Below are 21,379 nucleotides of genomic sequence, written 5' to 3'. Positions count from 1 at the left end.
CAACGATTATATTCATTCCCGAGGGGGGTGTCACAAACACTGGTCAGATCCTGCCTTTCAATTTGCAGAATATTTAACCAGCGTCTGAGGGGGTTGCAGTCTGCGAGAAGTGTGGCCGGGGTAAACGGGAAATCTGGGCCACGTCTGCACATTGCAAGATAAAGTAGTGTTTACAAAGATTTCATTAAATTAAACAGAAACAGCCTTTTTTTTTAAAAAACACTAACTAAGCAGTTACAAACATAATTCACCCTGTTTGTGTTAAATATCTCATCTCCCCTCCTCACACCCTGAAGAAAGGCAGACAATGTAACAGGTACGGACACATCAAACTGACTTCCACAGAGTTCATTTATATGAAGGGTGCGCAGGCAAATGCTCGGGTCTCTTTGCGCACGGTAAGATGCCACAGAGGAATGGCCACTTGACTGAGGGAGTTAGGTGGCTGGAGACACGACCAGGAGGTTTGACCAGTGATAGTGGTCATCAGTGCAGTGCGGTCTTCAACCTCCAACTGAAACACCGCTTCAGTGTTTGCCCTCTGTTTAAATCTCTCACCGGAAAGACGGCACCTCCGACAGTGCGGCGCTCCCTCAGCACTGACCCTCCCACATTGCGGCGCTCCCTCAGTAACGACCCTCCCACAGTGCGGCGCTCCCTCAGCACTGACCCTCCCACAGTGCGGCGCTCCCTCAGCACTGACCCTCCGACAGCGCGGCACTCCCTCAGCACTGACCGTCCGACAGTGCGGCGCTCCCTCAGCACTGACCCTCCGACAGCGCAGCGGTCCTTCAGCACTGATCCTCCAACAGGGCGGCACTCCCTCAGCACTGACCCTCCGACAGCGCGGCACTCCCTCAGCACTGACCCTCCGACAGTGCGGCGCTCCCTCAGCACTGACCCTCCGACAGCGCAGCGGTCCTTCAGCACTGATCCTCCAACAGGGCGGCACTCCCTCAGCACTGACCCTCCGACAGTGCGGCGCTCCCTCAGCACTGACCCTCCGACAGAGCGGCGCTCCCTCAGCACTGACCCTCCGACAGAGCGGCACTCCCTCAGCACTGACCCTCCGACAGAGCGGTGCTCCCTCAGCACTGACCCTCCGACAGTGCGGCACTCCCTCGGCACTGACCCCCTGACAGTGCAGTGCTCCCTCAGTACTAACCCTCTGACAGTGCAGCGCTCTCTCAGCATTGACCCTCCGACAGGGCGGCACTCCCTCAGCACTGACCCTCCGACAGTGCGGCGCTCCCTCAGTACTGACCCTACGACAGCACGGCGCTCCCTCAGTACTGACCATCTGACAGTGCAGCGCTCCCTCAGCACTGACCCTCCAACAGCGCGGCACTCCCTCAGTACTGACCCTCCTACAGTGCGGCGCTCCCTCAGCACTGACCCACTGACAGAGCAGCGCTCCCTCAGCACTGACCCTCCGACAGTGCGGTGCTCCCTCGGCACTGACCCCCTGACAGTGCAGTGTTCCCTCAGTACTAACCCTCCGACAGGGCGGCGCTCCCTCAGTACTGACCCTCTGACAGTGCGGCGCTCCCTCAGCACTGACCCTCAGACAGTGCGGCGCTCCCTCAGCACTGACCCTCAGACAGTGCGGCACTCCCTCAGCACTGACCCTCCGACAGCGCGGCACTCCCTCAGCACTGCAGTGAGGAGTGTCAGCCGGGATAACGGGAAGTTCTCGTGGGTGGTGGGAGGGGGAGACTTACCCCTGGAATCAGAGCCAGCCCTATGGCTGCCCATTCCAATCTTAGACAAGCTTCAGGGAATTTATTCAGGTTGGATTTTGGTGGTGGGGGAGGGCAGGGTTTGGGGTTTCGTTTAAACATGTCCACCCCATGAGAATAAGGCAACAGCTCCTCATTGGCTAAAGCTGGGGGCGCAGGCAAAAAACATGTCCAACGGCAGCGTCCGGGGGGGGGAGGTGTCGCCGGGCAGATTGGGAGATTCCAGAGAGAGGGAGAATCACTGTACAAAAAACGTTCCTGTTTCGAGCTGCTCTTGAGGGCAGGACAGTGAAAAATTCACACACCCTCTCCCACTCCCCATATGCTCATAGGGGGCCCAGATTCCTGCTGTGGAGCCAAGTTAGCAGCTCCCGGACTGGTAAATAGTGGACGTGGGGTCCCTGCACCCCCAGATCTGCCCGCAGCCCGCTGAAGGCTTAGCTGGCAGTGGGACAGGAGGGCACCCCCTACGGGTAGCAGCCCGTTTGTGGGGTGGGGGGGAGGGTCCAGGCACCTCAGGCGCTTTCACTCCCGCTGTGGCCTCACAGAGAGAGACCACCAACGTGAACAGGGAGAGGAGGGGGTGGTTTGAAACCGCAATGCCAGTGGTCAGCCACCGGGCCACTCCATCGGAGCTGGCCGTAATCCTCTGGGCAGGGAGTGAGTGGTCTCCCTGGCGACTGCCCTTCACCCCGGCTGGTTCTGCTACCAGCTCCCGTTCGTTTTCAACCAGGTCGGGAGTGAGGGGCCAAAAATAAAAGGGAGGACTGTGTCCACACGGGACAGTTTTACCCGCCTCCTTGACAGGCAATGCGTAGACGTCTTGAGCAGCAGGAGGGGGAAGGGGGGACAAGCAAAAGGCCCTGGGGGACCCCCTTCGTCCGCCTCTCCTGGGGGGCTGCGAGCAGGGCAAGAGATGAGGAGGAGGGGGTCCATCAGGGACACTTTCACTGGCCTGACCCGGCAGTCTTTTGCAGGGGTGGGGGGAGAAACAAGGAGGGAGGGGGATCACCGGGGACACCTTTACGCACACCCTAGCAACCAGCTCATAGCAACCTGGTTCGGGCGGGGGGTGGGGTGGGTGCTGGGGGAAACCTGGGGACGGGACACCAGAAACGCAGCCAAAGTCGATTCTGAATAACTCCGAATCTTGCAGCTGCTGTAAATATAAGTCTATCTCTCTGTAAGGTTTTCACATTTTATATATATATATATATATATATATAATATATTATAGATATAAAATATCTAGCAGCTAACAGCCCGTCATGCAGAGGGCCGTCTCGAGTGGGAGGTGAGCCTGGTCACTTCTGCTCCCGCCGCCAGATGATGACCATTCCCTTGGCGTCACTGGAGGCGAGCAAACTCTCGTCACAGTTAAAGCTAACGTCCAGCACGGCCGCGCTGTGACCCTGGAGCTTGTTCACAATCGCCTTCGTAGCCCGCTCCACGTCAAAGAAATAGACGCACATGTCCTCACTGCCGGTGACTGCAGGGGGTGAGGAGGGAGAGAGAGAGAGAGAGAGAAAGAATCGTCAGCAGCGTGATTACAGAGTAAAGCTCCCTCTACACCGTCCCCATCAAACACTCCCAGGACAGGTACAGCACGGGGTTAGATACAGAATAAAGCTCCCTCTACACCGTCCCCCATCAAACAGTCCCAGGACAGGTACAGCACGGGGTTAGATACAGAGTAAAGCTCCCTCTATGCTGTTCCCATCAAACACTCCCAGGACAGGTACAGCACGGGGTTAGATACAGAGTAAAGCTCCCTCTACACTGTCCCCATCAAACACTCCCAGGACAGGTACAGCACGGGGTTAGATACAGAGTAAAGCTCCCTCTACACCGTCCCCATCAAACGCTCCCAGGACAGGTACAGCACGGGGTTAGATACAGAGTAAAGCTCCCTCTACACCGTCCCCTATCAAACACTCCCAGGACAGGTACAGCACGGGGTTAGATACAAAGTAAAGCTCCCTCTACACCGTCCCCATCAAACACTCCCAGGACAGGTACAGCACGGGCTTAGATACAGAGTAAAGCTCCCTCTACACCGTCCCCTATCAAACACTCCCAGGACAGGTACAGCACGGGGTTAGATACAGAGTAAAGCTCCCTCTACACCATCCCCATCAAACACTCCCAGGACAGGTACAGCATGGGGTTAGATACACACAGGTTAACAAGATAAAGATGCTCAGACTGAGTAGAATGTGAATCAGAAACAAGGTCATTCTGTGAAACGAGGAGGATTCTCACCGACACAGGCCCCCTGCCTGAATGACATGAGGGGACAGAAGATACTGTGGACTGGATTCGCGCTCTGCTGAATTTCGAAGGTCCTCTTTAGCTGCAGTGTGCCCTCATTATCCACCACCCTGTGAACACAGGATACAGATACTGAAAATATTGGAGACACACACAGGCCCCCACAGTCCATTCACATTCTCTCACCCACCTCCACAACACACATGCTCGCACGCACAGGGTCGCTCAGTCACTCACACACGCACACAGGCACATTCACACGCACGCACAGGCACATGCTCACGCGCGCACAGGCGCACACTCACGCACGCACAGGGTCGCTCAGTCACGCACGCACAGGGACACGCTCACGCGCGCACAGGGGCACGCTCACGCGCGCACAGGCGCACGCTCACGCGCACACAGGCGCACGCTCACGCACGCACAGGCGCACGCTCACAGACACAGGCGCACGCGCACACAGGCACACGCTCACAGACACAGGCGCACGCACAGGCGCACGCACACGCTCACGCAAGCACAGGCACACGCACGCACAGGCACACGCACGCACAGGCGCACGCTCGCGCAAGCACAGGCACACGCTCACGCACGCACAGGCACACGCTCACAGTCAGACACAGCGACACACGCAAACACTCCTCCCACAGCCCAGCTATCACCCTCTCACAAACCCCCACAACACAGACAGGTGCTCAGCCAGGTCCCGGCTCCCTGTTCTCACCTGTACAGCAGCAGTTTGTTGACGCAGGCGTTCACCAGTAGGGAGGGGTCACGTGCCTCCCGACTGATCCAGGATCGGGCAGAGATGCTCGTTATGGAACTCCCCTCACTCACCACCAGTCGCTTCGCTTTGGTCAGTTTACCTGGGAACAGAGGCAGCAGAACACAGAGTCTATTAAAGGGAGAGCAAGAGACGGAGCGAGAGAGACAGGGAGAGTGCAGGAGAGAGACAGAGAGAGAGGCAGAGAGGGAGACGGAGAGGGAGACGGAGAGGGAGAGGGAGACGGAGACGGGGAGGGAGACGGGGAGGGAGACGGGGAGGGAGACGGGGAGGGAGACGGGGAGGGAGACGGGGAGGGAGACGGGGAGGGAGACGGGGAGGGGGAGACGGGGAGGGAGAGACAGAGAGAAAGAGACAGAGAGAGAGAGACAGAGACAGAGAGAGAGACAGAGAGAGAGAGAGACAGAGACAGAGAGAGAGACAGAGAGAGAGAGAGACAAGAGAGAGAGACGAGACAGAGAGATGAGACAGAGAGACGAGGGGGAGACGAGAGAGAGAGAGAGAGAGATGAGGGAGAGAGAGAGAGAGAGAGAGACAGAGACAAGAGAGAGCGAGCCAGAGAGAGCATGTGCGGAGGAAACCAGAGTTGTGGTGGGGGGAGGGAGTGCACTCCCAATGCGCAGAGAAAGATCCCGACACCCACCTGTGGCCATGTCGAAGAGGAAGGAGAAAATGCTGCCGCGGTCGTCGCCTGCCCAGAGGATTCTCCCGGGTGAGTCGAAGGATAAGGAAAGGACCCGGCCTGTCAGCTTGCTGGAGCCTCCCTTCACCTTCTTCCCAGTGGAAATGTTCATCACGTGAACGTTATGCTTGTTGTTCCCGACCTGAGACCGAGCACAAGGACAAAGCTGTCAGCTTCCGGTCCCTAATGTCTGCCGCAGAAAACCGAGGCAGGGCCAGGGGGGGAGAAGGGAATAAAAATCCTTCTGCATTTCCAGCCTACCAGCCACACTGCTACTGTCAGCGTTAAGAAGATCTCCCATTGTAAAACTCTCACTACTCCATTCAGTTTTGCTATGTCAACAGTCACACTGTAGTTTTAGGCTCGGGCCATCAGGAGCCGACAGTGCGGCGCTCCCTCAGCACTGACCCTCCGACAGTGCGGCGCTCCCTCAGCACTGACCCTCCGACAGTGCGGCGCTCCCTCAGCACTGACCCTCCCACAGTGCGGCGCTCCCTCAGCACTGACCCTCCGACAGTGCGGCGCTCCCTCAGCACTGACCCTCCGACAGTGCGGCGCTCCCTCAGCACTGACCCTCCGACAGCGTGGCGCTCCCTCAGCACTGACCCTCCGACAGCGCGGCGCTCCCTCAGCACAGACCCTTCGACAGTGCGGCGCTCCCTCAGCACTGACCCTCCGACAGAGCGGCGCTCCCTCAGCACTGACCCTCCGACAGTGCGGCGCTCCCTCAGCGCTGACCCTCCGACAGTGCGGCTCTCCCTCAGCACTGACCCTCCGACAGTGCGGCGCTCCCTCAGCACTGACCCTCCGACAGAGCGGCGCTCCCTCAGCACTGACCCTCCGACAGTGCGGCACTCCCTCAGCACTGACCCTCCGACAGTGCGGCGCTCCCTCAGCGCTGACCCTCCGACAGTGCGGCTCTCCCTCAGCACCGACCCTCCGACAGCGCGGCGCTTCCTCAGCACCGAGCCTCCGACAGTGCAGCGCTCCCTCAGCACTGACCCTCCGACAGTGCGGCGCTCCCTCAGCACTGACCCTCCGACAGTGCGGCGCTCCCTCAGCACTGACCCTCCGACAGTGCGGCGCTCCCTCAGCACTGACCCTCCGACAGTGCGGCGCTCCCTCAGCACTGACCCTCCGACAGTGCGGCGCTCCCTCAGCACTGACCCTTGGACAGTGCGGCGCTCCCTCAGCACTGACCCTCCCACAGTGCGGCGCTCCCTCAGCACCGACCCTCCCACAATGCGGCGCTCCCTCAGCACTGACCCTCCCACAGTGCGGCGCTCCCTCAGCACTGACCCTCCCACAGTGCGGTGCTCCCTCAGCACTGACCCTCCGACAGTGCGGCGCTCCCTCAGCACTGACCCTCCGACAGCGCGGCGCTCCCTCAGCACTGACCCTTTGACAGTGCGGCGCTACCTCAGCACTGACCCTCCGACAGAGCGGCGCTCCCTCAGCACTGACCCTCCGACAGTGCGGCGCTCCCTCAGCGCTGACCCTCCGACAGTGCGGCTCTCCCTCAGCACTGACCCTCCGACAGTGCGGCGCTCCCTCAGCACTGACCCTCCGACAGAGCGGCGCTCCCTCAGCACTGACCCTCCGACAGTGCGGCGCTCCCTCAGCACTGACCCTCCGACAGTGCGGCGCTCCCTCAGCGCTGACCCTCCGACAGTGCGGCTCTCCCTCAGCACCGACCCTCCGACAGCGCGGCGCTTCCTCAGCACCGACCCTCCGACAGTGCGGCGCTCCCTCAGCACTGACCCTCCGACAGTGCGGCGCTCCCTCAGCACTGACCCTCCGACAGTGCGGCAGGCTGGATTACGGAGCTCTAGTCTCGGCGCCAGGACTCGGACCAACGACCTCACCCGAGCCCCACTCAGGCCTGGCTAAGCTGGCAGAGGAGGGCCTCCTCCACCCCCACCCCCTTTCACCGGGCCCCGGGGGTCACCTACCACGGTCAGGTTGTTGTTCATGGGCTGGAAGGTGCAGCAGAGCAGCTCGGAGCAGTCGGGATCGGGAATCTCCCGGATGCACTTGCCGTCCTCGGTGGCCCAGATCCTCATGGTGGCGTCCAGCGAGGTGGTGACGATCACGTCGTTGGAGAGGGACCAGGCGAAGTCGGTGACCCCGCGGCCGTGGCCCCGCAGCACCCGCAGCACCGCGGGCGGAGTGGGCACCAGCTGGAAGATGGAGACGGTCCCGTCCAGGGAGCAGCAGGCCAGCCGGTTCTTGTCATCGTTGGCGAACTGCACCTTGGGAACTGCGCGGGGAGCCAAGAAGGTCAGGTCAACAAGGCAGCACCCGGGCAGCGCAATCGGGTTGACTAAAAAAAAAAGGTTGGCGCGAGACGGGAGGGGCTCGCGGGCTCAAGTCAGACGAGACATTCACAGAATCGCACAGCCCAGGAGGCCACTCGGCCCATCGTGCCTGTGCCAGCTGGTTGAACGAGCTTTCCAATTAGTCCCACACCTTTTCCACGCACACCTGCCCCCCGTCCCAGATCTTTTACCCCACAGCCCTGACATTTCTTTCCCCTTCGGGTTTTTCTCCAATTCCCACTTTTGAACGTTCCTATTGAATCTGCTTCCGCCACCCTTTCAGATCACAACAAATCGCTGTGTCAAAAACATTCTCCTCATATCCCCCACCCCCCCGGTTCCTTTAATCAAGGGCATCATGAATAACTCCCACCCGGCTTCCACGCACCTCCAACCCCTCCCTCTGCACTGACCCTCCGACAGTGCGGCGCTCCCTCAGCACTGACCCTCCGACAGTGCGGCTCCCTCAGCACTGACCCTCCGACAGTGCGGCGCTCCCTCAGCACTGACCCTCCGACAGTGCGGCGCTCCCTCAGCGCTGACCCTCCGACAGCGCGGCGCTCCCTCAGCACTGACCCTCCGACAGTGCGGCGCTCCCTCAGCACTGACCCTCCGACAGTGCGGCGCTCCCTCAGCACTGACCCTCCGACAGTGCGGCGCTCCCTCAGCACTGACCCTCCGACAGTGCGGCGCTCCCTCTGCCCTGACCCTCCGACAGTGCGGCGCTCCCTCTGCCCTGACCCTCCGACAGTGCGGCGCTCCCTCAGCACTGACCCTCCGACAGTGCGGCGCTCCCTCTGCCCTGACCCTCCGACAGTGCGGCGCTCCCTCCGCCCTGACCCTCCGACAGTGCGGCGCTCCCTCTGCCCTGACCCTCCGACAGTGCGGCGCTCCCTCAGCACTGACCCTCCGACAGTGCGGCGCTCCCTCAGCACTGACCCTCCGACAGTGCGGCGCTCCCTCAGCACTGACCCTCCGACAGTGCGGCACTCCCTCAGCACTGACCCTCCGACAGTGCGGCACTCCCTCTGCCCTGACCCTCCGACAGTGCGGCACTCCCTCTGCCCTGACCCTCCGACAGTGCGGCGCTCCCTCAGCACTGACCCTCCGTCAGTGCGGCGCTCCCTCTGCCCTGACCCTCCGACAGTGCGGCGCTCCCTCAGCACTGACCCTCCGACAGTGCGGCGCTCCCTCAGCACTGACCCTCCGACAGTGCGGCGCTCCCTCAGCACTGACCCTCCGATAGTGCGGCGCTCCCTCAGTACTGACCCTCCGACAGTGCGGCGCTCCCTCAGCACTGACCCTCCGTCAGTGCGGCGCTCCCTCAGCACTGACCCTCCCACAGTGCGGCGCTCCCTCAGCACTGACCCTCCGAGGGGAAGTGGGCACTGCGACCAAGCGGATTCTCTTTGTCTGCCCCCCCCCATCACTGCCCTGCGGGGGACCCCTGCCCGCGGCCCTGTCCCTCCCTCACCTGCTTCGTCCACGTGCTGGTCGAAGATGTGGTACATCCCCGCGAAGGCGTAGTTCTCGCTGAGGGTGGTGTCGCCCGCCATGGCCCGGCTAGCCTCCGCCACCGAGGTGGGCACCACGCTGCCTGGCGACCTGCGAGGGAGAGGCAGACGGGACGGTGAAACTCGCGTTCCTGCGGTCGGCCAGGGGAGGGTGTGGGGGGAAGTGGAGGAGCGGTTACTCACTTATCCTCGTACGTCACGCGATTCATCTGCGCCTGCAGCTGGTAGGACCCGCGGCTGACCGAGCGTCTGTGCCCCCTCGCTCCCTGGGCGCGTAGATCGTCCTCGAAATCCTGGGCCAGTTATTAAAAAAGAGAAACCAGACGAGAGGTGGTGAAAGAAATATTGTCTCACACGGACACGTGCGCGCACACAGACACACGAGAGAGAGGGGGAGAGGAGCCGGGGGGCAGGGGAGGGTGGATAAATCACAGGGGAGGGAATTTCCAACGGTTAAAATTCTAAAACGCAGCCATTCCGGGAGTCAGGGGGACGCGCGGACAGTTTCAGGCTCCTGCATCACCGTCAAAGGGGCCCGAGGGTCCTGGCCGTGGAGAGAGGCAAGTTTAGCGGCTCCCGGCCACCCTCAAGCTGTTCGAGGGCAATGCAGTGATCGGGGGGGAGGCCAAGGGGTTGGAGATCACCGACGGGAAGAGTTGATTTGAGGGACTGTTGGAGGAGGCTGGCGAGGGTTTAGGAATCGGCGGGTCTGCATTCGAACAGACCGAGGGAGGGAGAGTGGGGAGGAGAGGGGGGAGGGGGAGGGAAAGGGACCCAGCAGAGGGAGGATTAAAGGGGAGAAATCACCTGGTAGAGCTGCCCAGCTACAAGATTGCGGTGGGTGGGTGTGATTTTTGAAAAGTGGCTGAGAGACGAGGAGAGAGAAAAGCACACAAACACTCTCTCACACACACACACTCACACACACACACAGCTCCCAGCAAACACACCATCGTCAGGGATCCCAGAACTTACCCGCCCGTTCGGCCTCGGAACGGTGCGTGCAGGTTCCTGAAAGGAGGGGATAAAAATTAATTGCGGTGGTTTGGAGGGGCAAGGCGATACACAAATGAAAACATAAGCACGGCACAACTTCCACACCCTGCCCTGAGCCGGGGCTTTCCGGTTCTCGCCTCGCCTGCGAGCGCTGACTTCCACTGAGGTTATGGCTCCCTCACCACTTCCTCACCCAGTTCAGCACTTCTCCTGCAGCAACCCTAGCCAGCAGCTGGAGTTGGAATTTGAGCCTCACAGACAAGCAAGGTCTAACACTTCACAGGAGGCATTCCCACAGGATGACATTCACTCATACATACACACACACACACACACACAGGCGGGCACACAGGGAGACAGACGCGCACACACACACAGGCAGACAGACGCGCACACACACACAGGCAGGCAGACGCGCACACACACACACACAGGCAGGCAGACGCGCACGCACACACAGGCAGGCAGACGCGCGCGCACACATAGGCAGGCAGACGCGCACACACACACAGGCAGTCAGACGCGCGCACACAGGCAGTCAGACGCGTGCACACAGGCAGTCAGACGCGCGCACACACAGGCAGACAGACGCGCGCACACACACAGGCAGACGCGCGCACACACACAGGCAGACGCGCGCACACACACAGGCAGACGCGCGCACACACACAGGCAGACAGACGAACACACACACAGGCAGACAGACGCGCGCACACACACACAGGCAGACAGGCGTGCAGACACACAGGCAGACAGGTGCGCACACACACAGGCAGACAGACGCGTGCACACACACAGGCAGACAGACGCGTGCACACACACAGGCAGACAGACGCGTGCACACACACAGGCAGACAGACGCGTGCACACACACACACAGGCAGACAGGCACACACAGACACTTCTTAGACAAAGCTAGGGATCAAGGATGACTTGCTCCCACTCCGGTTCAATGGGTTTTGAGATGGTTGATCAGTCCAATGTGCGATCTGCAGACTCTGCCACAGGCAGGCCGGTGGTGCTTGAAGGGTTGGGGAAACGTGCTGTTTGGAAGTTTGTGCACTCCCTCCGATGCCTCCACTTCACCTCCGCACGTCCCCAGCCAAGTCGCTCGATGTGTTGGCTCGGTGCTCTCCCGAATGAACCTTCCCCATTTCGGTCAGTCATAAGCCAGCGAGTCGGCAGGGGGCGGGGGGAGATGTCTGACCTCTTCAGGGATGCTTTGAGGGCATCCCTCCAGGAGCTTTCACTGTCCTCCTGGGAGACTCCCGCCGCGACCAGCTGGAGCAGTAGCTTCGGGAGTCCGGTGTCGGGCGCACGGTTAACATGTCCCCGCCCCCGCCCAGCGGAGCTGGTTTTGAGGGATTAACACCTCGACGCTGGGGTGGGGGGGGCGATGGCTTGGCAGGGGACAGTGTTGTCGGACCGCCTTTCTAGCCACCAGACTCGGAGGACCTTGCGATAGCCCCGCTGCTGGTAACTCTCCAGAGAGTCGAGGCTCCTGCTGTAGACTGTCCCGAGTCTCTGAAGCATATGCGAGCGCAGAACAAAACGCGGACACCATACACGCAGGCGCACGTGACACGCCCGCACACGCAGACACACACAGGTGGGGGGAGGGGGGGGGTCACTCGAGAGCTGATCTTCTCTCTCCCTCTCTCTCCTGAAGACAGAGCAGCACCCTCGCACTCTCACACCCCCCCTGGAACCGCAATCAGCCTGAGGGAGAGGGGATGTAACTGCGCTGCTGGCCCACACGGGGGGGCCTCAGCGACACCCCCGCGGCAAGCGACAGCGCAAGGCCAACGCCCCAGCCCCAGGCGCCCCCCCCCAACCCATTACCTCCATCCGGTCCAGGGTGGTGCGGCTGCTCCGGACGCTGTTGCTGTAAGTCCGGAAGCTGCTCTGCTCAGACAGGGGGCCGTAGCGCTGGGCCAGGAGTTGGCTGCGGAGCTTCAGGTACTGGCGCCGCAGGAGAGGGTCGAAGCCGCCCTTGGCATTCTCCCGCAGCAGCTGGCTACGTCGGCGGATGTACTGCGTGCGGAACTGGGGGAAGTTGGAGGTCCGGTACGCGTTATACCTGGGGAGAGCAGGAGGTGAGAGAGAGAGAGTGAGAAATGGAGATGCTCAGAGCGCTCACTCCCACAGGGCCACAGCGGAGAGGTGGATGGTATACCTGTAATTATTCACTGTGAAATGGCTCCGTGGGTCACACTCGAGTTGGAGGGTCAGTGCCGAGGGAGTGCCGCACTGTCGGAGGGTCGGTGCTGAGGGAGCGCCGCACTGTCGGAGGGTCAGTGCTGAGGGAGTGCCGCACTGTCGGAGGGTCGGTGCTGAGGGAGCGCCGCACTGTTGGAGGGTCAGTGCTGAGGGAGCGCCGCACTGTCGGAGGGTCAGTGCTGAGGGAGCGCCGCACTGTCGGAGGGTCAGTGCTGAGGGAGCGCCGCACTGTCGGAGGGTCAGTGCTGAGGGAGCGCCGCACTGTCGGAGGGTCAGTGCTGAGGGAGCGCCGCACTGTCGGAGGGTCGGTGCCGAGGGAGCGCCGCACTGTCGGAGGGTCGGTGCCGAGGGAGCGCCGCACTGTCGGAGGGTCGGTGCCGAGGGAGCACCGCACCGTCGGAGGGTCGGTGCCGAGGGAGCGCCGCACTGTCGGAGGGTCAGTACTGAGGTAGCGCCGCACTGTCGGAGGGTCAGTGCTGAGGGAGCGCCGCACTGTCGGAGGGTCAGTACTGAGGTAGCGCCGCACTGTCGGAGGGTCAGTGCTGAGGGAGCGCCGCACTGTCGGAGGGTCAGTACTGAGGTGGTACCACACTGTCGGAGGGTCAGTGCCAAGGGAGCACCGCACTATCGCAGGGTCAGTGCTGAAGGTGCGCCGCACTGTTGGAGGGTCAGTGCTGAGGGAGCGCCGCACTGTCGGAGGGTCAGTGCTGAGGGAGCGCCGCACTGTCGGAGGGTCAGTGCTGAGGGAGCACCGCGTCATCGGAGGGTCAGTGCTGAGGGAGCGCCGCACTGTCGGAGGGTCAGTGCTGAGGTCAACAGAGTGAAGACAAAGCATCTACTGGTAAGATAAAATTCATACCCTCAAGGGTAAAATACTTTCAGGGCTACCAGGCCAATTGTACAGGGTTTTGGTGAGACCACATCTGGACTAACTGTGTGCAGTTTTGGTCTCCGTATTTAAGGAAGGATATTCTTTCATTAGAGGCGGGTACAGCGAAGGTTCACTCGATTGGTCCCTGGGATGAGGGGGGAGGTTGTCCTACGATGAGAGGCTGAGTAAATTGGGCCGATGTTCTCTGGAGTTTAGCAGAATGAGAGGCGATCGCATTGAGACGCACAAGATTCTGAAGGGGTTTAACAGGGTGGGCGCTGAGAGATTGTTTCCACTGTTCGGGGGGATCTAAAACACGGGGTGGGCACGGTTTTAGGATAAGGGGGCCGATTGTTTCGGACTGAGGAGGAGAAAGGGTTGTGAATCTCTGGAATTCTTTCCCCCAGAGGGTTGTGGACGCTCCATCGTTGAAGACATTTAAGGCCGGGATAGACTGATTTTTGGTCTCTCGGGGAATCGAGGGATATGGGGGAGCGGGCGGGAAAGTGGGAGTTGAAGCCCAAGATCACACTGAATAGGGAAGGTTTGACGGGCCGAATGGCCTACTCACGCTCCTGTTTCTTGTGAGACAGAGGGCGGGAGCACTTTCAAAGAGCCACAATGGGGCTGACTGGCCTCTGTTAAAGCAGCGTCACACTTCCCTATGGGAGACTGAAATGGTGCAGTGCATGGAGGAAGTAGTGGAGAGATTGAGGGTTGGGGGGATGGGTGCGTGAACGACACGGTGTTGAGCCTCGGTGGGGGGGGTGGGGGCCTGTGAAGCTCACACCCGGTTTACCACATCAGACGGGGGCCCTTATTTCCAACCAACCCCCCACCCCCGCCACACACACTGCCAAGCTGGCATGGCCAAAACCTCACCTGGCATCCACAGCTAACACCTGCTGCCAGACAGCTGCCATCCCACAGGCACTGGCAAGTCTTCAGGGAGTTGTGAGGCCTCTGCAGAAGCACAGGACCATCTGCAAGAGAGAGGAACAAAAAACTAACAGACAGCCACAATCACAGACCGGAGGAAAGGTGTCCCCTTGGCATCTGGCACAATTTTAAAGGGCAAGTTGGGAATTGTTCAGTCCATGCCTGACCGTGATCCTGGAAAAATCCCAGGATCTTCATCGGGTCTCTGGTCGCAGATGCTCAGAGCGCCCACTTCCATAGCCACAGGGCAACAACGGAGAGGTGGACGGTATATCTGTAATTATTCACTGTGAAATGGCTCCGTGGGTCACACTCGAATCGGAGGGTCAGTGCCGAAGGAGCGCCACACTGTCGGAGGGGTCAGTACCGAGGGAGCGCCGCACTGTCGGAGGGTCAGTGCCGAGGGAGCGCCGCACTGTCGGAGGGTCAGTGCCAAGGGAGGGTCGCACTGTCGGAGAGTCAGTGCTGAGGGAGTGCCGCACTGTCTGAGGGTCAGTGCTGAGGGAGCGCCGCACTGTCGGAGGTTCAGTGCTGAGGGAGCGCCGCACTGTCGGAGGGTCAGTGCCGAGGAAGCGCCGCACTGTCGGAGGGTCAGCACTGAGGGAGCGCCGCACTGTCGGAGGGTCAGCACTGAGGGAGCGCCGCACTGTCGGAGGGTCAGTGCCGAGGGAGCGTCACACTGTCGGAGGGTCAGTGCCGAGGGAGCGTTGCACTGTCGGAGGGTCAGTGCCGAGGGAGCGCCGCACTGTCGGAGGGTAAGTACTGAGGCAGCGCCGCACTGTCGGAGGGTCAGTGCTGAGGGAGCGCCGCACTGTCTGAGGGTCAGTGCCGAGGAAGCGCCGCACTGTTGGAGGGTCAGTGCCGAGGGAGCGTCACACTGTCGGAGGGTCAGTGCCGAGGGAGCGTCGCACTGTCGGAGGGTCAGTGCCGAGGGAGCGCCGCACTGTCGGAGGGGTCAGTGCCGAGGGAGCGCCACACTGTCGGAGGGTCAGTGCCGAGGGAGAGCCGCACTGTCGGAGGGTCAGTGCTGAGGGAGAGCCGCACTGTCGGAGGGTCAGTGCTGAGGGAGCGCCGCACTGTCGGAGGGTCAGTGCTGAGGGAGCGCCGCACTGTCGGAGGGTCAGTGCCGAGGAAGCGCCGCACTGTCGGAGGGTCAGTGCCGAGGGAGCGCCGCACTGTCAGAGGGTCAGTGCCGAGGGAGCGCCGCACTGTCGGAGGGTCAGTGCCGAGGAAGCGCCGCACTGTCGGAGGGTCAGTGCCGAGGGAGCGCCGCACTGTCGGAGGGTCAGTAGGACTGAGTCCCCAGCTGCCCTCTCAGGTCAATGTGAAAGATCCCACGGCCACTATTGGAAGAAGAGCGGGCTGTGGGCGGCGAGTTCATCCCGGTGTCCTGTAGCCAATATTTATCCCTCAACTAACATCACTGAAAAACAGGTGATCTGGGTCATTATCACATTGATGTTCATGGGAGCTTGCTGTGCATAAATAAGCTGCTGCGTTTCCCAAGTTTCAACAGAACTGCAGAGGTACTTCACTGGCTGCGAGGTCGTCCTATGCTGGTGAAAGGCAGAGGAGTAATTGGCGTCTTTCTTTCAGCTTAAAGCAAGGGTCAATGGATGGACGAAGTCTGGCTCATTCAGCCCCTCCCTAACCCTGGTGGGATGGTCCTGAGGCTAAACACAGCAGCTGGGAGCAGCTCATTCAGCACAGATTCAGAACGCAGCCTCGAGGACACTGCAATCCAGTCACCACACGTACAGCAGGCTGCACGTTTCAACCCGTGCCCTTGGGGAGGGGGGTGCGCAATGCTGCCTTCTCTCACTTTCTAGGGTGGAGCTGGAGCCCGTGAGGAGCCCCAAAACTCTCAAAGGGCTTTCGAAAGACATTTGCAGGCCCTCAAACTCTCCATACCTGTGCAATTCTCCAACTGACTGTTTTGTTTATCGAGAGGGCAAAAAAAATCAATTGATTAATTCATTTAGGGGATGTGGGCATCGCTGGCTAGGCCAGCGTTTACTGCCCATTCCGAATTGCCCCTAAGCAGGTGTTGGTGAGTTGCCTTCTTGAAAACAACTGAGTGGTTGCTAGGACCCCTGGGGTGGGCGGACTGGTTGAATTTGTAACGGCTGGCTCAGTCACGGTCCCCAGGCCCCTCCTCCCATCAGACGCTGATTACTCCAGAGCGCAAATCGAGACGGTCCCAAGGGCGTGTACGGGCAAAATCTAAAACACCGCCCGAGGCACATGCAAATCAAAGATGGGCCGAAGCGTGCGCAGACAGAGCGGCCGACGCAGATGAATTCCGGGACAAATCGCTTCCAGTGAAGCCACGAGACAAACGGCCAGGTTATGGGAAAGCCACGGAAAATCGGGGGGGCAGCTGGTCATCCTGCAGGACAGAGAGCTATACGACCATTACTCTGAGCCAAGGGGCTGTCTCCAGGCTGAGTGCACATGATGATCATGATCTTTTAATTCATTCCTGGGATGTGGGCGTCACCGGCTGGGCCCAGCATTTATCGCCCATCCCTAGTTGCCCCTTGAGAAGGTGGTGGTGAGCCCCCTTCTTGAATCACTGAAGTCCATGTGGTGTAGGTACACCCACAGCGCTGTTAGGGAGGGGGTTCCAGGATTTTGACCCAGCGACAGTGAAGGAACAGCCGCCATATTCCGAAGTCAGGATAGTGTGTGGCTCGGAGGGGAGCTTCCAAGTGCTGGTGTTCCCCATGCGTCTGTTGCCCTCGTCCTTCTAGATGGTAGTGGTCGTGGGTTTGGGCGGTGCTGTCGAAGGAGCCTTGGTGAGTTGCTGCAGTGCATCTTGTAGATGGTACACACACTGCTGCCCCTGTGCGTCGGTGGTGGAGGGAGTGAATGTTTGTGGATGGGGTGCCGATCAAGCGGGGCTGCTTTGTCCTAGATGGTGTCGAGCTTATTGAGTGTTGTGGGAGCTGCACTGATCCAGGCAAGTGGGGAGTATTCCATCGCACTCCTGACTTGTGCCTTGTAGATGGTGGACAGGCTTTGGGGAGTCAGGAGGTCAGTTACTCTCCACAGGATTCCCAGCCTCTGAACTGCTCTTGTAGCCACAGTATTTATATGACTGGTCCGGTTCAGTTTCTGGTCAATGGTAACCTCCCCAGGGTGTTCAGAGAGATAGATGCATTTTGGATTTAAAAGTTAAAGAAAAGAAATGGGAAAAAATGATAAACTAAATAAATGATGAAATAATTCATTATACCAACATAACCAGGTTCCCACTTCCTGTATCATTCATAACAATGTAGTGGTCAAGGAAGAGGCACTTCCGCATTTTCAGTCTATATCCGGCGGATGTCCCGCCCCTTATCCTCCTTTGATTGGCGTGCCCTCGCGGCGCCGCCATTTGGTCCAGCAGCTTGCCCATCAAGTGGAGAAGACCAGTTGATTGGTAAGCGCCACCGACGGGCACACCCCAACGGCGCTGATTGGTCCAGCCGCACGTCCATCAAACCAGTGCGGCCAGCTAATTGGCGGGCCGCGCCCCGGCTTCAAAGATAATGGTAATAAACGAGTGCCGTGCATTCCTTTTCGGTTTCGGTGAATAGAAACGTTGCGATTTTATGTTAATAAATACATTTTAAATGAAAAAAAAACCCTCACCTTTTTCCCCCAATCCAGATCGGGCCTGAGGGCCCCACGGCGAAGCTTCGCCGCTCCGGCTGACAGCCTCGGGCCGAACTGCGGCTGCGCGGACGGAGACCACGCCCTTGTCACGTGTCCTTGGGTGGGCAGTGCCCAGTCACGTGCCACCTTGCCCTCACGAGAAATCATCCTCCTCACTGGCTTCTTGCCCTCACCGGAAACGGCTCAGGGAACGTGCTCGGATTGCCGGCTGGCCCCGCCCCCTCCCTCTCCCCGGTTGCCAAGGGGAAGCGCGGCCTTAGTTACCGACCCCCCCCCCTAGAAGCCTGACTCAGGTAATGGGGAGGATAATTGGGGTGGGGGGTGCACAGCACTTATGAAATAAAACTAATATTTAATGATATTTTTACAAATGTTTTATTTTTGTTAAAAGCTATTTTAAACTGCAATATGTAATTATTTCCCCTCTTTCCCAGCCTATTGGGGTGACATAATGGTGGTGTAGTGGCAATATCACTAGACTAGTAATGTATAGGCCTAGGCTACTGCCCAGGGAGCGTGGGTTCAAATCCCACCACTGCAGCTGGTGAAATTTAAATTCAACTATGAATCTAGAATATAATAGTGACCATCAAACTATCATCAATTGTTGTAGAAAAATAATGCCCTTTAGGGAAGGAAATCTGCCCTCCTCACTCAGTTACCTGGCTTACATGTGACTCCCGATCCTACCCCTTAGGGAAGGAAATCTGCCCTTTTTTAGAGGTGTCAGCTGTGGCTCAGTTCATAGCACCCTCGCCTTTGAATCAGAAGGTTGTGGGTTCATGTCCCACTCCCGGAAACCAAGAACTGTGAATGTACTCGAAAGAGTTACAATCTGTGACTGTTGATAACTCGAAAGAGTTACCCAGTTGCCTGGCTCACATGTGACTCCCGATCCTATGTGACTGACTCTTAACTGCCCTTCTGAGATGGCCTGAGCGAGTTCAAGGGTAATTGGGGATGGGCAACAAATTCTGGCCTTGCCACTCCCACACCCTGTGAATGAATAAAGAAAACCTCTTCCAAACGTTTTGTGGTGTATTTGAAAGATAAAAATGGTCATGAAAGATTATAATTTGGCTGTGGGAAAGTAATGGAATTTATTTTTACTAAAGGTGCAGGAACTCCGCGCGTCACCTCTGGGCAGCCATCTGCCATTTTTTTGATTGGTATCTACAGGATGTTAAAAATCTTCCCTCTGCCCTCTCTTCCTGATCACTTCCCCGCCCTGCCCATTACAAACTCCAATGCAAACAGTTACAACGGCCAAGCCAGGAGCGAGTGTGCCACAATTGATGGAGTGCTAGCTTGGTGAAAGATTCAGATCACCCGTCAAGTTTCAGCTTAAAAAAAAACAAGACATTTATTCAGTACGGTTACAAACCTGATACCAATCTCCATTATTGACCCCAGTTTATGCATCCAATCTAACCCCCTCAAGCCAACTATTCAAGACGTCAGGAAGGCAAAGGGTACTTCAGTGTAAATCTTGAACTTCCTGTCTCCCAGGAGACTGTGGATGCTGACTCAATCCAAATGGTGTAGACCAGGTGTGAGAAATGGATTTTTTAATACATTTTAGGGGGATATTGTGTTATTCTGTGAAGAAGGGTGTGTGTGTGTTTATCATTTAATTAAACTGGGCAGAGATTAATAGGAGAGAGCTTTTCTGGAGGGGGCAGTTAAAACATGAAAAGGATAGGGTTAGATAATATCACCACCTTCAACACCTCTTTGTCCTTTTGTCTGACATCTTTTGGTTATCTCCACCTATCACTGGCCCTCTATCCAGCTCTACTTGTCCCCCCACACCCTTAAACCAGCTTATATTTCACCCCTCTTCTATTTTTACTTAGTTCTGTTGAAGGGTCATTCATACTCGAAACGTTAACTGTATTCCTCTCCGCAGATGCTGCCAGACCTGCTGAGTTTTTCCAGGTACTTTTGTTTTTGTTTTGGATTTCCAGCATCCGCAGTATTTTGCTTTTATAAAAGGATAGAGGTGTTAGGTTTGAGGTACAAGTGAATAGGTTAGATCTAACGTTTACAATTTTAGATAAGTTGAGCAATTGTCTGAATATCAAAGGGAAGTCAGAGATGGCAAGAAACATGTTTGCATCTTGTAGGAGTTCCATAGGTAAATAGAAGCGGGAATGTTATATTTTATTGACCTGAAAGCAAAGACAAGATGGAAACATGAAAGATCTTATGTTTGGAAGGATTTGAGTTTCAAAGAGGTGTGAAAACAATGGAACCAGAGATGAAAAGGGGGAAAAAAGGTATTTTAGAGTTACTGTAGCTGGGAGCTTTAGTTGTTGAGCTGTGAGATGTAGCTGCAGAGCTGTGGCTGTGGGCTGGGAGAAGATGCAGGCTTGAAACAGCCATCCAGTCAATCCAGAAAAATCTTGGGCTGCGTAAAGCAGTTGTATTCTGAAAATTGGATTTCCACAGCAGAGTGGAAGAAAGTTATAGGTCATGTTTGCCTTGGGTAATATTACTGGATTTTTATAGTTAAACATCTATAAGGAGTGTTGCCTGGAAGGTGGGTCTGACCAAGTAGAGAGTTTTTTGGGGTATTGTTTTGTAAGACTAATTTTTAACTGTGTAACTGTAATCTTGTGCGCTTAAGTTTTCCTTTATTCTTGTGAATAAAACTTTTGCTTTTTAAGATTTAAAATCCCAAAAGTGTTACTGGACTTCTTGCTGCTGAGATCAGTGCGACTTCTTCTCATTTTCAGAACACAAAAAAAGGTGTAGCCCGTAAGCCAAGTCTGGGATTTGGTTTGCGCAACAATTAACACCGGCTCTGGTCATAATGCTGGGGTTGGTAGATTTTTGTTCGGTATGGGGTTATCGGGGTCATGGAGCTAAGGTAGGTAAATAGAGTTGAGGTACAGGTCATCTGTGATTTAATGGAATGGCTGGAAAATGCTCGAGAGGCTGAGTGACCTCTTCCTGTTCCTATGAGCGCAATCAGCTTTCGTGTGTGGAATACCACTTGCTCATCCGCTTCACTCAAGTGTGGCCAGACTTTAATTGCTTTTGCTCCTGGGAAGGAATCACCGCAGCCACACTCTGCAGTCTCCATTGAGGTCTAAGGCGAGATGTTTGCATGAATATTTTACTCTCTGTCGCCCCTAGGGGCTCCACTGAGTCGAAGGCGAGGCCCTGGTTGAATGAGCTATTTTGCCCCGGCCATCCCGCAGCATTGCCCATGGTCTGCTTTAGCAGCGAACCTTAAACAATAAGCTTGTTAGGAATCCAGGTGAATGCATCCCCCTGGTACGTCACTGAGGTCAACTTCAGATTGCAGTTCGTTGGGAACTAAGGCAAAAACTCTTGCTTTCTTTCTGGGAACTTTTTGTCTTAAATTCGCGGAACT

At 57.7% G+C, this 21,379-nt stretch overlaps 1 protein-coding gene and 1 long non-coding RNA gene across 4 annotated transcripts; one reads left to right on the top strand and one right to left on the bottom strand.

Moving 5' to 3' along the window:
* Positions 1-2,891: 2,891 nt before the first annotated feature.
* On the bottom strand, positions 2,892-18,131 carry wdr13 (WD repeat domain 13). 2 transcript variants are annotated; one of them, XM_078537258.1, is made up of 11 exons: positions 17,974-18,131; positions 14,278-14,378; positions 12,147-12,384; positions 10,284-10,319; positions 9,492-9,601; positions 9,269-9,399; positions 7,429-7,736; positions 5,438-5,618; positions 4,735-4,876; positions 4,002-4,120; positions 2,892-3,228 (listed from the first exon to the last, which is right to left on the bottom strand). In XM_078537258.1, the coding sequence occupies exons 2-11, from the start codon at positions 14,316-14,318 to the stop codon at positions 3,044-3,046; spliced, it is 1,491 nt and encodes a 496-aa protein (XP_078393384.1). In that variant the 5' UTR covers positions 14,319-14,378; positions 17,974-18,131; the 3' UTR covers positions 2,892-3,043. The 2 variants fall into 2 exon arrangements, with proteins under 2 accessions (XP_078393384.1, XP_078393385.1); XM_078537259.1 differs by lacking the exon at positions 10,284-10,319 and having other exon boundaries at positions 2,896-3,228.
* LOC144676995 (uncharacterized) lies at positions 17,745-20,682 on the top strand. 2 transcript variants are annotated; one of them, XR_013575472.1, is made up of 2 exons: positions 17,745-17,873; positions 19,113-20,682. It is a non-coding gene; the product is annotated as an uncharacterized LOC144676995 (long non-coding RNA). The 2 variants fall into 2 exon arrangements; XR_013575471.1 differs by lacking the exon at positions 17,745-17,873 and adding an exon at positions 18,108-18,290.
* The last annotated feature ends 697 nt before the right edge of the window (positions 20,683-21,379 follow it).

The sequence above is a fragment of the Cetorhinus maximus genome, unplaced genomic scaffold (genome assembly GCF_964194155.1).
Source record: "Cetorhinus maximus unplaced genomic scaffold, sCetMax3.hap1.1 HAP1_SCAFFOLD_2109, whole genome shotgun sequence".
Classification (NCBI taxonomy): domain Eukaryota; kingdom Metazoa; phylum Chordata; class Chondrichthyes; order Lamniformes; family Cetorhinidae; genus Cetorhinus; species Cetorhinus maximus.
Note: the sequence above shows the minus strand (reverse complement) of the source record. Positions and strands in the feature narration are given on the sequence as shown.